The sequence below is a fragment of the Heloderma suspectum genome, chromosome 7, assembly GCF_057233095.1.
Source record: "Heloderma suspectum isolate Gila_16-S chromosome 7, 16-S_ref, whole genome shotgun sequence".
NCBI classification, from domain to species: Eukaryota; Metazoa; Chordata; class Lepidosauria; order Squamata; family Helodermatidae; genus Heloderma; species Heloderma suspectum.
Window position 1 is genome coordinate 123,119,281 of NC_139464.1, and position 15,280 is coordinate 123,134,560.

The following is a 15,280-nucleotide window of genomic DNA, read 5'->3' on the forward strand; positions in this document are numbered from 1 at the left end:
TCTCTGCATAATATACAGTGGGCTTTTTGTTGCTCCCATGCCAGGATAATGTGGCCATGCTTCCCCTGAGTATACAGGATTACTCAGTTGTGAGTCCAGGCGGTATCTCTGTTAATTAGGCAAGGTTTTTAGAAATCTGAAGCACAGCCTAGATTGCCATTGTGAACTTGGACTGTTCAAACATACAAATAAGAAATGTCAGCATTTGTTTAAGTGTATAGTACAAATTTAAGATACCTAAAATGTAAAGTATGTTTTTTGGTTTTGTGAAGCTAGTATATGTTTAAAAAACAAACAAACCCCGTAGCAAGACATAATAGCCTCACCTATCCAGAGAGAAGTGAATTGCCTATGACCTCTTTGTTTTAATTTGTGTAGCTTTATTCTTTTCTCAAGAAATGTTGGAGGGCACAAGCCTGATGTGGTATTCAGGATAGGATTCAAAACTGTGTTGGGAGGGAGTGGGGGTGGGGAGAGTGGGAAATAGCTAAACCAGTGTTTGGAGAATTCAGATGAAAGATGTCAGATCTCTTGTACCTGGAAGTCACACTTTCTAAGTTCATCCCTGAATACCCGGTAGCTATAAGTGAGTATGGTTACTGTGTAGTGAGGGAAAGGCACTCTGCATATGTGCAGGGATGCTCTCTTCACCTGTTTACAGTCTTGGCCGTACACTGAAAGTAGGTTCTTCCTGATCATTGGACTAGAACATGGCCTGTGAGTGGTTTCCTCCCCTGTATCTCTTTAACTAACTTATGAGCAAAAGTTGAAGGTTCAGGGACAGGATGTGCAACATTGCAGGAGAAGCCAGGTCACTCAACTGTCCTCTTACCACCACACACCCCAAAAATGGGACAAACACAATTGCAAATGTGTATATTCTACAATGTACACATGTCAGGAGGCCGTTGAGCTGCTCTTGGGTTTGCCTCTATAAAATTATGTGCTGCTTCACTGCCCATATCTTAGATTTTAACTTCAAGCATTCCCTAATAAAAAGATGAATCTGTTAAATGGCCCCAGATAGACAGATTGCAGTCAGGAATGTTAAGCTTGGTAACGATTAAATATGTTTGCTTTTGGCCCTGCCCACCCCTTTGCTAGTTCTGCAATGCGTTTCAGTAATTGCCCCTATTGTTGATTTCCTCCTAGGTCTTCTCAGCGGGCAGACATCTCCTACTAACGTTAAACTGGAGAAATTGGATTCTCAGCAAGTTCTGCAGCTCTGCCTCCGGTACCAAGACCACCTTCACCAGTGTGCAGAAGCAGTTGCCTTTGACCAGAATGCTTTAGTCAAACGGATCAAAGAGGTACAGAAGAGGAAAGGCAGAAGGAAAGGGAGTCCAGTAAAAGTGTCTTTAACGTCTCTTGCCATTTTGAAGCAAGAAGGAATTGATGTCCTTCAGCTTGCAGCTTCACTTTCCCAGCCTGTAACATCTCATTCTTAACCTGACTAGAGGAAAATGTATTCTCGGAATGGTTCTCCTTGTAACCATGAAGTCCCATCTTCATTCTCATAGTTTAAGCAGTTGAGAAGACCGCTCTGGCTTTCTTTGCTGCCTTGTATTCACCAACAGCAGTAACCTGCGTTAAATCTCTCAGCCCTTTTGCCCCCTCTTAACACCCTCGTTTCTCTCTTCTACACTGTTGTCATCATCTTTCTAACACCAAACATGCTGATGTGGTGTCTGTCAGTTTGGTTGTGAAGGGGCCACCCAAAAATAGGGAGCAGCAATCGTGTACTCAAGGGGAATCCCCAGGTAGGCAGAGACATATTCGTTGGTAAATTAAAAGCAAAGGAAAGTTGGAAAACCCCAAACAGCCCAACAAGGGCCCACACTTGGTGGTTTTCAGGGCCCACAGACTGTTGAGGACAATTCAACATCAGTGGGAGTGGAGGAGATGGACCTTCACAAATCCTGGATTTGCGATATTGGGGTTGGGGGTGAATGTAAACCATGAGGATAAAGAAGCTCAGCTCTATATGCTATTCTGGGAAGGCTTCAGCATGGACAAAAGGAAACAGGACGCCTTTTCCTCTCTTCTGCTCTGCAGAGACATCCCCCCTTCCCTGCTGGTTAGCAATAAAGTGCTCATATTTGCTCTGAACTTGGGTCCATTTAGCGCTATATATTAGTACAGCAAGAAGTTTCAGCATGGTGGGAGAATGAGAAAGACAGAGACTGGTGCACACGACACACCAACCAACGATAGTGTTTTCTGGAGCAAATCATCGTTGGTCAGCATGTTGTCTGAACCCTGGACCGTTCTTCTCAGAGTGGGTTGTTTTTCCAGACAACCCACCCTTCGAACCCATGGTCTGCAGTAGGGGTTGTTTTACCCATGATGGGTTGGCATGTCATGTGCCACCTCATCATGGCTAAAGGGCATAAGTGGGGCCGTGATCACCATTCTCGATCATGGCCAAGCCTCTGCCCGTGCCAGTGACAGCCCCTCCAGTGGTGCCCAAATGGCACCTTGGAGGGGCTGTCACCTGCATTGCCCCCACCAATCCCCCCTTCCTGGCTCTGATCATGATTTTGATCGTGGTCAGAGCCCTTAAAAAAAAAATTATCTGCCCCGTTTTGCACAAAAACAGGGCTGCAAAAATAAAAAAAAAGTGCCCCTTCCTGAAAAAACCCAAATAGTGCCCCTTCCCGAACCCCCCGCCCATCCGATTTTCAGGGACAGGGAGCTGTAAATCCCAATGGAAGGTCTATGGAGCTTCACAGTCTTCCAGTGGGATTTAAAGTGCTCCCTACCTGACAGTCAGATGGTGGGGATCCAGTTGTAGCACTTGTGGCTACAGCAGCCATGGCAGGGGGTTGGATTCCCCTCCCCCATGCGATTTTCTGGGTGGGGCACTTTAAATCTCAATCAAGCCTATGCACTGGAATTTAAAGCTTTGTCCCCATCTTAGGGGAAATATCTTTTCCCCAAACTGGGGATGAAGCTGTTTTTTTATGGGAAGGAGGGGGTGGCTGAGTGGGACTGTGGGCCATGTGGGGGAGCCCCTAAAGGACCCCTAGAGTGGCACGACCAGGAAACCTGCCGGGGAGTGGGTGATTTTAACCTTTTCTCCACCACCCCATAGGGTGGAGAAAGAAGGGTCAAAATTACCCACTTACCTGCAGGTTTCCCATTTATGCTTCAATGGGGGGGTCCTTCAGGGGTTTCCCCACATGGCCCCCCTCCTTCCCATAAAAAACAGGTTTGTCCCCAGGTGGAGGGAAAGATCTTTCTCGTGGCTTGACTTTTGACAGTCAAGCCACAAGAAAGACCCCCAACCTGGGAGAGGGGTCTTGTTACAGGTTTGTCCCTCCTGCACCCCTCTATGTTTGCCAAGTGCAACATAGAGGGGTGCAGGAGGAGCAAGCCAATATCCTTCCGTTTCCAGCTGTTGTGCATCTGCAGAAAATTGGAGATTAAAAAAAAAATTCTGCACATTCCCTGGGTGCGAAAATCTTTTTCCAGGCCCCATTTTTTCTCAGAAACGGGACCGGGAAATTTTTTTAAAGGTTGGAGTGGGAAGGGGGACTTGGTGGCAGACAAGACAGGTTTCTAAGGTCCCCTTAGGTGCTGGGTGGAGAAGGGAGGGGGACGAGGCGGCAAAAAAGCCATACACGGTGGCTTGTTTTCCCGATCGTCTGTGGGGGGCCCTAACCATGTAAGGTGGGCTGTTTGCAAAACAACCCACCCTGCATGGCTGGTCACCCATCATGGACCAGCGTGACTTGTGAACAGCCCCAGAGAGAGATTCCCCCCAGCCTTCCTTCCTTCTCTCCCTGCTTTGAGAGCCCTGAGCTGCAGTATTAGGTTTCTGTACCAGGCTGGCTGGATCCCTGAACACTCCCGTTCAGAGTTAGGGACACCCTGCAACGTTCTATTGCAAGCCTTTGCTTGTTCCTTCTTATTCCCTTCTTTCTGCTGGCTCTTTTAAGGGCCTCTCCCACCATCTGCCCTTGAAGCAGCCTCAGCTTCCCCTTCCTGGAGAGAATAAAGACCTCGCTGCACAACCTGCTTGGTTTCCCTCTTGCTGCAGCTGCTTTTCCATGTTATTTTCCGTCTCCAACTATAGGCAAGAACAGTTGCCACCAGACAGCAAGAGGGAAAATAATTTAATTTCAGTAACGTTTCCAGGCTTTATTCAAATTAATATCATTTCATTAAGTTGGCAGTTAAAGAAGCTGCTGGATATAAATAATCTGAGTCACCAGCATCTGCAGATAGATTTGCACTGTGCGTAATCAGTTGGCTTCAAGTTCCTCTCCCCATGACGATCTTTGAAAAGGGTGCAACTTCCAATCACAGAAGGTGGATTTGGTTTTGCAGCTCTTGCTCTATGTCATCGGGCTTGTCTGTTGCCTTGTGCTGAATATTGGTCTTTCACATTTACATTGGATGTTCGCCTTTGGCCAGTTTGGGAATCTTCTTGTTTGGTTCCTCTCTTAAAATGGATGGCATTAGGTTTTAGGCATACACAAATGGATAGGGCCCTCCCACAGTTTCTACTGCTAGAGATAGGATGCATATAATGTCACGTCAATTACACTTTGATCCATTTTCTCATGCTAAATTGACTATGGGGCAATCCAGATCTAAAAAATGGTAAGAAAATATTTTTATGGTGGACATGGACAGGTAAGGCAATTTTTGTTGGATCCGTTGGTGGGCGGTGATGCTGAGTTCTTGTCGTTTTCTGTTGTGCGTGCCAAATATGATTTGCCAGCTGTGTCTGAATGGCAATACTTGCAACTGCAGCATTTGTTAGTATGTAGGTTTGGACCTGCTGCCTTTACACCATCAGCGTCTCCGTTGTTATTGGAAGCACTTATTGAGGCTGGTTGGGCAAAGAAACTCACAATCCATGTCTACAGATGCTTGCTATTGGTGAATAAATATGATATACAGGGTTCTAAGCAGGAATGGAACAGGTAACTGGATTGTCCCATTTTGCTTAATCAATGGATCGCCACTTTGGCATCTATACCTATCATGTCTATGGTTCTTAGGTTGCGTCTTCAGCAAAATCTTTTGTGTCTCTTGGACAATACAAGATCTCTTTAATAAGGGTGTGTCTAATTCAACTAATTGCTGCTCTGCAATGTAGCTAATGCTTCTTTTAAACATATGTTTTGAGATTATTATACAGATGTGTTTTGTACTGGAACAATCTTTAATATTCACTGATGTTGTCAGGGTTCCCCTTATGACCCTGACCACCTGAGCAACTGCTTAAGGATCTCTTGCTTCTTTAAGAGCCCCACCTTCCTTCTTTTAAACTTCCCCTTCCTAATAACGTGGGGTTTAAGCTGTAGACGTGGGGTGATGGGCACTTCAGACAGCTGGGTGTTAACCACAACAGTTTACTGGTAAATCAAAACAGGCAAGTTACAACTAAAGGCATTTACAGAATAGAGCTGAGTGATACAAAAGGCATTAAGAAAAAATAAAAGTTGCAAAAACGCAAGTTCCTCTACCCTAGCTGCACTTAGACTGCTCCAGGCTGCTTCTTCCTGCTCTGTTTTCAGGCTCTAGTCTTCCTCTCTCTCTTGTCCTCCTCCCTCTCTTTTTATCCCCCTCCTTCCCCCAAACCGAAAGTACTGTTTCAAACCTGGAGAACTGAACCCTAACTCAGGAAAATGAAACTTAACCAGAGAAATGAAACTACTGTTCTCAGGGCTACTCCCTCCCGACAACAAACTCCAGGCATCTAGGCCTGACCCTTTTCTTTTCCTTGCCTCTGTAGGCCTCAAAACTTCACAGATGTAGATGCCCTTCTAAATTATCTACCTGCTTTTTGGAAATTGACGAATGGTCAGCGTAAATGGATTGTCCATGCTGTTTTGACAGCTAAAAGACTGATATTACAACATTGGAAAGATAGACAGACACCTCCTATAATGCAGTGGATATAATTGCTGGATATAAGTAATTTGAGTCACCAACATCTGCAGATACGTTTGAACCTTGTGTAGTTGGCTGGCTTCAAATTCATTTGTTGACCCCAAAAGATGTGGGTTTTTTTTAATGGCTCTGATCTCAGTTGGGATTTAGCACACCATGAAATGACTGCAGTTGTTCAAGAAATGCAGTGAATCATCTTTACTGTTCAGCTAGCCATATGTAAGTTTTGAGTCACACTAACAATGAGTCAGGGCTGCTCTGTATGGGCAGCGAGACAAGATTAAGCCACCCCCCAACAAAATTAGCATATTGATGTTCAGAGTTGTTGCTTTTTTTAAATAAGAAAGAAAGAAGATAGAGATGGTGGCACTGGGCTGGTTTGCACAAACACAGCAAGGGAAATAAGCCATGGTGCTTTATTTCCCCGCATGCCAGTTGGATTTCCCCAATTGCTGTGTGGTCTGAACCTGGGCGGTGTGGCTTGTTCAGGCAGGGGGAAGGGCAGCGACTGTCAACCCAACAACAGCCCGTGGGTTATTTGAGGGTCGCTGCCCCTTCAAACAAGCCATGCCACCCAGGTTTGGGCGTCATGGCAAACTGTGCCAGAAAGGGTAATTAGGGAAATCAGGCCGGCACACGTGCTGGGGTTAGCAGCTCACTAAGGCTTGTTAATGACACTGTAATCATGCGAACTGGTCACTGTCTAGCTTGCCAGAGACGCTTTTAGTGACATGCATGTATACTATGACTGTTTTGCAGGTAATGGTTGCTTCTTTAGCAGCAGGGGCAGCTAATGAAACTTCTAGCTATGCACAGCTGACCCACCATTCCCAATACATGTTTCTAGGTTTGTCAGACAGCAGCCTAAATAAAGAATTCTGAAAATTTTACTTCAGCACCTCTAGAAACCCAGATCACATTCTCAAACAGGACTTTAGCAGTAAAATAGTTCATGTTGTTACTGTCCTTCGTGTCAATTTTAACCCTTACTGAGTTGGGGTTTGTCAGTATGCATTTGAAACAGTTTACTGTTGAAGTACCTTCCCCAATCTGTCACCCTCCAGATCCGTTTGGACTACAACCTCCCTTCATCCCTAGCCAGTATAGTGTCACTGTGTAGTTGATTAATTAGCTAGAAACTTTTGATTGGTTTTAGAAGGTGCTACTTCCCACTGTGCCTGTCAAAAAAACAAGTTTAATTGTTTTTAACACAAGCAGAGTGAGGGCCTTTTCAGTAGTGAACGGCCATCCCAAAGAGGTTTGCATGGCATCATTCTTGTGGACTTTTCAGCACCAGGTGAAGACCTTTCTGTTCACCCAAGCCTTTTAAATAAATTATGCTGTCTGGGCTCTCAGTTTTAAGATCTGTGTTTTAATTTTGGGGTGCTGTGAATTTTGTTTTGTTGTCGTATTCTATGCTGCTTCTGATTGTATAGTTCCATTTCCTATTTTGTATTTAAATAGTTTTTGTGTTTGTTTACTGTAAGCCACACAGAGAACTTTATGTTACAGGGCAGCGTATAAGTGTCGTTAAAAAAAGAAATCTTCTTAGAGGCACACTGTGACACAAAGTATGTTTTGATGGGTGCTGTGTTTATTCATATATAGATCTAATCAATTAAATAATTTAAAGGGGGCTGTGCTGAAAGAGCCTTGTGCACGAGACTTCCTCCACCACCCAGGCTGCAGTTGACTGGGTCCTCTGCATGGATGACCAATTGCACAAAGATTCCGTTCATCTGATCTTCCTCCCCTGTTTTTTTAGGAGGCAAAATTACACATTTCGGAGGTCACTCACTCAGAGGGGCCGGTGCACACTGGAGGGTGTAGAAGAGGGGAAGAGCTTGTGCCTCCCCTCTTCCACACTCTTGCATATAGCGTACAGCCCCTGTACCTTATTCTTTATAACAGGAGCTGACATGTCTGAACTGGTCTGATGGGCTCATTGAGCTCGCTGGAAAAGCAACACCTGCCAGCTGAACGGATGAATCCGACTTAACATCAAGAGAATCAAAAACCTTGCAAAATAAATAGTATGTGATGCATTTACATAAACATCTTTTAAATTTGAAAGCAGTACAATCCCATAAAGAACACTGCTATGTCAGATAGAGTTTTAGAAATCAAAGTCTTCAAAGATGTATTTTTACATAAAAAAGATTGTGCGGGGGGAAGGCGGGATATAAATGCAATAAATAAATAAAATAAAAAATAATGCACTTTGGGGAAAGGAACGATTAGTCATCGTGATGTGTTGGAATAAGCCCAGAATTTGCCATAATGGTAAATTGTCATTACACACAACAGCTCTCCAGCTGTGTCTGCATCTAGGATTTCTGAGGATGGCTAATGTATTGTCATCATCAGAAGCAGGGGAACCGGGAGATTGCAGGCTGTAATATTAAGATGTAGGAAATGAACATTGTATAATACCTTTCTACACTCTCCCCAATTTTCTCTTCTTGCATTATGATTATGCAGGTGCTTCCAAACTTGTTGTTTAGGGGATGGTTCAGAATCCCTTAAGTTGCGTGGGCCCAGAAGTAGCGAGAGTAGAAATGGATCCCCAGGCACAGGATAGGGCTGGATGCTCCTGATCTCGTCCGATCTCAGAAGCTAAGCAGGGTCAGCCCTGGTTAGTACTTGGATGGGAGACTGCCTGGGAATCAGGCTTCCTGCACTGAGCAGGGAGTTGGACTTGTAGGTCCCTTCCAACCCTGTGATTCCATGATGGTGACTTTTTTTAAAAGAATGTATTTAAGGAATCCAGTTTACATTGCATAAACGTAAAAAAGGTAGGAATAAAGAGAAATTGGAAGTTTATTATACATTAACTACCCCCAAAGAGGCACCAGGTGCACATTAGGGGCAGAGCGTGCATGCATGCCCTTGCTCCACTGTTTCTTTGTGGTGCCCAGGGGCACCGAAAAAATACTTACTTTTCCCCATTTTTAATATATGCACATGGATTTGTATGAAATGCATATAACTTTCTAGCAATTATGCATAGGCTTAAACAAAAGCGGACCAAATACCGAATAAATATCGATTTGAAGGTGGCGTTTATATGCCACCTGTTCAAATATTGAAAGAGTTGCAAGGTCCTCAATCGATTGCAATATAGGAGGTGAGTGTTTATCTTTCCAGTCTTGGACTATCAGTCTTCTAGTGTCAAAAGGGTGCAGAGAATCCATTTACACTCACCATTTGATGATTACCATGAAGCAGGTAAATAATTTAAAGGAGTGTGTACATCAGTAAATATTCAAGACTGTTCCAGTACAAAGTTTATCTGTGTAATAACCTCCCCAGCAAAACAAGCAACTACTGGACATGGCCAAAACATATGTTTAAAAGAAGCATGAGGTGTATTGCACCACCAGCAATTAGCCAAATTAGACAATCCCTTATTAAAAAGACATTGTGGTGCCCAATAGACAGAAAAGGTTTTGCTGAATAAGATGCAGCCTAAGATCCATAGATGTGACAGGTAGCCACCAAAGTGGCGATCCACCGATTAGGCATTTTGTGGCGGTGCCCACAGCAGTTTCTCGAATTCCCAAATGTGCTTACGGCTCCAAAGAGTTTGGGGACCCCTGTTCTACAGAGTCCTGTTTCTGGGCTTGCTCTGGTTAGATGCTGTAGTAGTCAGTTAATGTAGTTCTAATCTAAAATCCACAAATGAAAAAAAAAAACCACCGTAGGTTATCCCACCACTGTCACCAGATGCAACAGAACAGCATGTGGGTTATCCCACCTATTTTCCTTAAAACAACAACAACTTTTGAGTCTTGGTTCCATGGAACTCACTGCCACCATTTTTAAGAAAGTTCTCATCATGGCTAGGAAATGCCACTTCAACCTTTAACTGCTGCCACTAGAATAAACCTCTCTACCTAATAGAAACTCAATGGCCTGGTTCCTATGGCGTAGGCATGGGATCGACACTACCACTAGAGACCACCTTTCAAAATGAACAAAAACAAGATGTTCAGCAACAGAAATTATTTACAAAAGTGAATAAAATGCCACTCTTCAAATAATAGGTTGGTTGCTTACTATTCCTAAGCTAGGTCATTCCCAACTAAATAAAATCTTGATAGTTTTTCCTTCAGATTAGATCTCTGTAAGCTCCACCCCACAAACAGGAACAGGTTTAGGAATTTCCCTAAACTTCCTTACAAACAGGAACAGATGCTGTACACCAGTCTTCCTCTGCCTCCAGTTCTTCCTGCTTCTTCTGGCTTCTAGGATGATTCAAATGTTTCAGGTACTACTCGCCGAAGTTCCCTCTTGTCAGACATAAGCTAGGAACCTAATTTTTTTTATGTATAACTTGCTTTGCTCATAAAATTATCATGTTTAGTATATTAAATTTAAAAATATAGTTTATTCAGACAATAATTACAAATTTACTAACTGAGGTTACTTTTAAACGTTTAAAAATATACTGATAATTTTAGGAGCAAACAAAGATACACATAATATAACTTTAGGAACATAAAAGCTGCTTTATGTTTCTAAAGCAGCCCTCCTCAACCTGGTGCCCACCAGATGTTTTGGACTACAGTGCCCAGCATTCCTGACCATTGGCCATGCTGCTTGAGGTAGATGGGACCTCAAAAAGTCAAAAAGATCTGGAGGACACCAGGTTGGGGAAGGCTGTCCTAAAACGACTAAGTGACTTTAGATCTGTCAGAGTGTGAAAAAAATAAGTACTGCTTATTTTTCCATTTTTCCCAGTTTCCATTCCTCCCCCCCCCCCCCACACACACACATGTTTTTCCCCCCATGGTTTCAAAATTTCCAGAAATTTTACATGTCTAGCGAGAATGCTTGTGCCTCTTGAAAAGGACAGTCTTCAGTCATGGAAATGTATATGTGGTAGCACAAAGCTTAGTCTGGGGTGCAAGGGCATATAATTTCAGGTCCTTATGCAGACTGCTGATACAGATTTGATTTGAACTTTTGAATAAGGAATGGGGGGAACTAGGAGTAAGGAACTGGGAATAACCAGCTTCAACCCAGAGTTAACCCATAGTTTGTTGTTGGATTATTTCTGGATTGTTTAAACCTGAAACAACCCAGAGTTTCTGGGTTTAGATGTCACGAGAGCAACCCAGGAATGGGGCATTTCTGGGTTGTTAATTGAAAGCAGAAGTGGCAAACATGTGGGGGCAGCACGCTTGCTCCCTCCCTCTAGATGTCGGCAATTCCTGGGTTAAACAACTGCCGGTACATGCGAACCAGGTCACTGAGGTATTCTGGTGGAATTAGAGCATGTGCACAGCCCTGCTTATAATAAGTGATCCTAGCTCTGTCAGATAGTTCTTTAGAAGGAAGAAGCTGGTCTTCTAAATCCGCCATTACAGTGTTGTCTTTGTACTATGTTGTGGCCAAGACAAACTACATGAGTGGAAGAGAAGGCGTTGGATTTGGGCTAAGGGAGGCAGTAAGCCTAGATGAAAGGCATCTGTTTTTCAAAAGTCTGCTTGGTAGCCCTCCAAGAAAACAGTATTTGCAATCTACTCTGTCTCTTCAATGGCAGGCGGCGGGGTGAAGGCTTCTTGGCTGGCTGTGTGTCTCCTGCCTTTTGTGTGCTGTTGGCTAGCTTGCCTGGCATATTTTTCATTGTCAGGCAAATAAAGTTCAGATGCTACCTTTTGAAGAGAACAGTCAGTGCTGTGACAAGAAGTGAGTCTCTGGCCAACAGGCACCCTCTGCCTTAACATGGAGAGAAGGTAACTTTTGAGCGGAGCTGTTCTGTATTGATCAGCACATGGGATCTTCGTGGCATCGTAGCAGCCCTTCCCCAACCTGGTGGCCTGCAGATGTTTTGGACTTCGATTCCCATTTGCACCAGCCAGCATGGCCAACGGCCAGAAATGCTGGAAGTTGTAGCCCAAAACATCTGGAGGGCACCAGGTTGGGGAAAGCTGCTTCATCGTTCGTCTCCCCACTGCCTTTCAATTTGAGGGATAGAACATGGCTACCTGGAGTTTCTGCATTCACACAAATGCATTACCAGTCCCCTTCGAACTTTACTGTCCACTTTCCATGCTGCGCTTTACAGGGCTAAGCTTAGCATACAAAGCTTATTAGGCTCGATGTTATTTATTTTTTAATGGAAACTTTTGCACAAGGCTTGAGTGGTTTCCATGCCCAGCAGAATGTCTCGCTCTGCTGTTGTTGTTTTTTAAAAAACAGTTCCATGTGTGAAAAGGGAAGAAGCCACAAGAAAGAACAGGGGAAAGTGATGTTTGCAGCTCCAGCATGGCAAACCAGGCTTAGACTCTGTGGGTTACATGCTGACCTTGAATTCGAGAACTTTCGAGATGAATGGGGCAATGAGCAAAAATGCTTTTCAATCTCCACTTTAGAAGTCTTGTCTAGAGAGTGCATATACACAATGTTCCTCATAGGAAGAAGCACGTTTTCTCCCCACATCTTCTCACAGGGGTGCATGCATGTCCCCTTGCCCCTTTGCACTAGCGCCGGAGGTGTGGGGGAAGCGCATGCCAGGGTCGGTTCAGGTGATGAACTATGCAAATGAGCTGTTCAGCATGGAAGTAGCATCTGCACAAGATGCTGTCTTTCTCTTTTGGGAACTGGAAAACGGCATGCTGCTCATACAAGCTTGTATGAGCTCACTGCTCCCGTGAGTAGATTGTTTTGCTCCCATGAACAGACATGAGCAGGTTTTCATAAGCATTTGTGCTACATCCAACTGCAGAAACTAACTTCGCTTTCACTTCCTTTCTTGCCACTCCCCTGGAACATGTGAAGCACCCTTCCCTCATCAGGCTTCTGTTTAAATGGAGGCAACTGTCAAAGCTTCTCTGTTTGTTTGCCGGATCTTATTTGTAGAGCTTCTGAATGGGATGGGACATATCTGATGGAGGAAATGCAATCCTGTAACAGTGTCTAGCATACTTTGGTTGACTCTACATGAAAGGAATATAGCCTCTTTGTAGTTCTTAAGTGAGGAACACTTAAGGCCTGATCTCTCTGCTCCGTGAAACATGAGACTAGCTGAATTTTCACGGGGGTCGCTCATTTCAGGAATGGATGATTTCAGAGGGTTTGGAATATTCCTGCCAACTTTGAATAAGAGACTTATGCTAGAGATTGTTCGCGGAGTGACACAATTTTAAATAATGGAAGCAGGAACTTGGCCAGGCATGAATTTGTTATAAATGACTAACAGCTGAAATTCTGGGCTTGTTTGGCATGTGTTTTTAATGTTTTAGGAGAGATTCTTAGAGGCAATAAATCCTAAATGTGCAGCAGTCTTCTGACACATCTGGAGGGCACAGATTGGGGAAGGCTGATAAACAGTTTTCATGAGGTCCCATGCGCACTGATGGCACCATGAAATGAATAATAATTATTGCAGTTACATACTGGTTCCTTTTTAAAATGAAATGAAACACACAGACCCCGATTTGGTAGAGTTAATTCAGAAAAGCAAGCAAAGTAATGAACATGCTTATTACTCTTTTTGATACCCTGCCATACATGTGTGTGTAGAATTCATGTACATTAACTGCTAATTTGTTTTGTGCTGTTGTTAATCTGGCAATATTGTGCCCTCTCCCGCTATGTGGTGTTCAGATAAATGGAAAAAGAGCAGAACCATTGTGTAAGTTTCACCAAGGAGCTATAACTCGACCAGTTGTCATACAAAACCATACTCCAAGGCAATATTTGTTCACATTGGTAACACTGTAAACTGGTCCAAACATTTTGAGTTCAGGAGTTGGAAAAGGAAGAGGATATTACAGAAGATTATATTCCCAAAACACCACAGATGGCATTGCTGAACTTGCTGGGATATTAACTAGAAAAAGATAATAAGGTCTAGGTGAGTAAACTTCAGGTTGGGACTCCAGTGCTAATAGCTATATATTGGGAGAATCCAAGGTGGGAAAATCTGGTATGCCATGATTATATTAAAATTGATGATAGTTTTGAAAGTACAGATTGGGTAGGGTCAGCAAACACTATCATTTTATATAAGCAGCACTGCAAGACATTCGTGATATTCTGGAACACTAACTCACATAGCAAGCATGTACAATTGCAAATTTTGTCTAGGTAAAGACAATGATAAGGATTAGTTGCATTGTTTTTAAATTAATTAGTAGACCACAGTAACTATTTTCTCATTGTATGTGGCTTTGTATGTGACTTAGTCTTTTAGATTTTTGTATTTTTTTGATGTCATAAACCACACGCACAGCACCTGCTTTCTGTCAGTACTTCCCGATCTGCAAGAGATTAATTAAATTAAAGAAATTAATGTGTGGTTTGCAGAGGGACTGCGCACTGCATCTTAGCATGATTGTCTGCTCTGGACTTGCTTCGTTCAAACAAGCTTCCGCTACAGTTGGGTCATTCCAGCCGCATTTCATAATTGGGTGCCATTAAATCATTCCTGATATCAAGACACAACAAAATTACCTGTGCTCAGGGGGGTCTTCCAGTTACATCTCTACTCGAGTTAAAGTTCTGGGCTTGCTGCCTCTTAGTCTAGAGCCATGCTCAAAACAGTGGCTCATATGGAGAAATGTTGCACTCTAAAAGTAAGCCTTTTCTGGTGTGTGTATCTCAAATGTTAATTTGGAGAAAAAGTTCCCGGAAGTTTAAGAAACATGAGCCAATATTCTTAGCAAGGTTATGGTTTCGTAAGTTACACGTGTGCACTTTGAGATTTTAAACTTCCTTTGGAACCACACTGTCTGTGTTCGTTAGAATACTTTTGTCTCAATCTTTGGGGTACTGTTTAGAGATTCATCCCAACTGAGTGTTAACAAAAATGCATCCCCCCCTTTGAAGGTTAAAACAAGACATGGTTTTCCTTGAGGAGGTGATTGTTTTACAAGATCAGTGCCTGAAAGTTTGGTGTAGGACTAACCCTCCCTGCATTATGTCATTGTATATTTTAAGGCACAAGTATGGAAGTGGTTCTGTGGGGATACGACCGGAAAAGTTTTTTATGATTAGCCAATGTTACCACATAAACTTTTTTCTCTCTCCTATTGTTGTTGTTGTTATAATACAGTGCATTCAAGAGCCAAAAAAAGTGGGGGGAAGGAAAGGTCTCTGCCCCCAGAGTTTAGAGTGAAGGGAGGAAAAGGCAAAGGTAATAAACGGAGTGCCCTACTATATGTGATGTTCACAACTTTAGCTCTAATGTACTTGCCTTTTTTAAAAAAAGTAATACTTTCCCTTGTGCCTGCTATTCACAGTGAGAGGAAAGCTCAGATTGTCACCATTTGGCGCTTTCCTCCATTATGAATAGCATGGTGCATGGTGGGAGAGTTCTGATTGAGGCTGTGGTGTGACCAAAGCTTAAAACCCCTTATTGCCC

The 15,280-nt window shown here is 43.3% G+C and overlaps 1 protein-coding gene across 7 annotated transcripts in view; it reads left to right on the top strand.

Moving 5' to 3' along the window:
• Positions 1 to 15,280, top strand: part of BORCS5 (BLOC-1 related complex subunit 5) — a 78,358-nt gene that overhangs the window by 18,965 nt on the left and 44,113 nt on the right. For all 7 annotated transcript variants that reach the window (XR_014784519.1, XR_014784518.1, XR_014784520.1 and 4 more), the window contains one exon: positions 1,153 to 1,310. Coding sequence is in view for 4 of the 7 variants with exons in the window: in XM_084811370.1 (XP_084667496.1) it covers positions 1,153 to 1,310 (158 nt within the window). In the remaining 3 variants the exon portion in view is untranslated. The remainder of the gene's footprint in view (positions 1 to 1,152; positions 1,311 to 15,280) is intronic.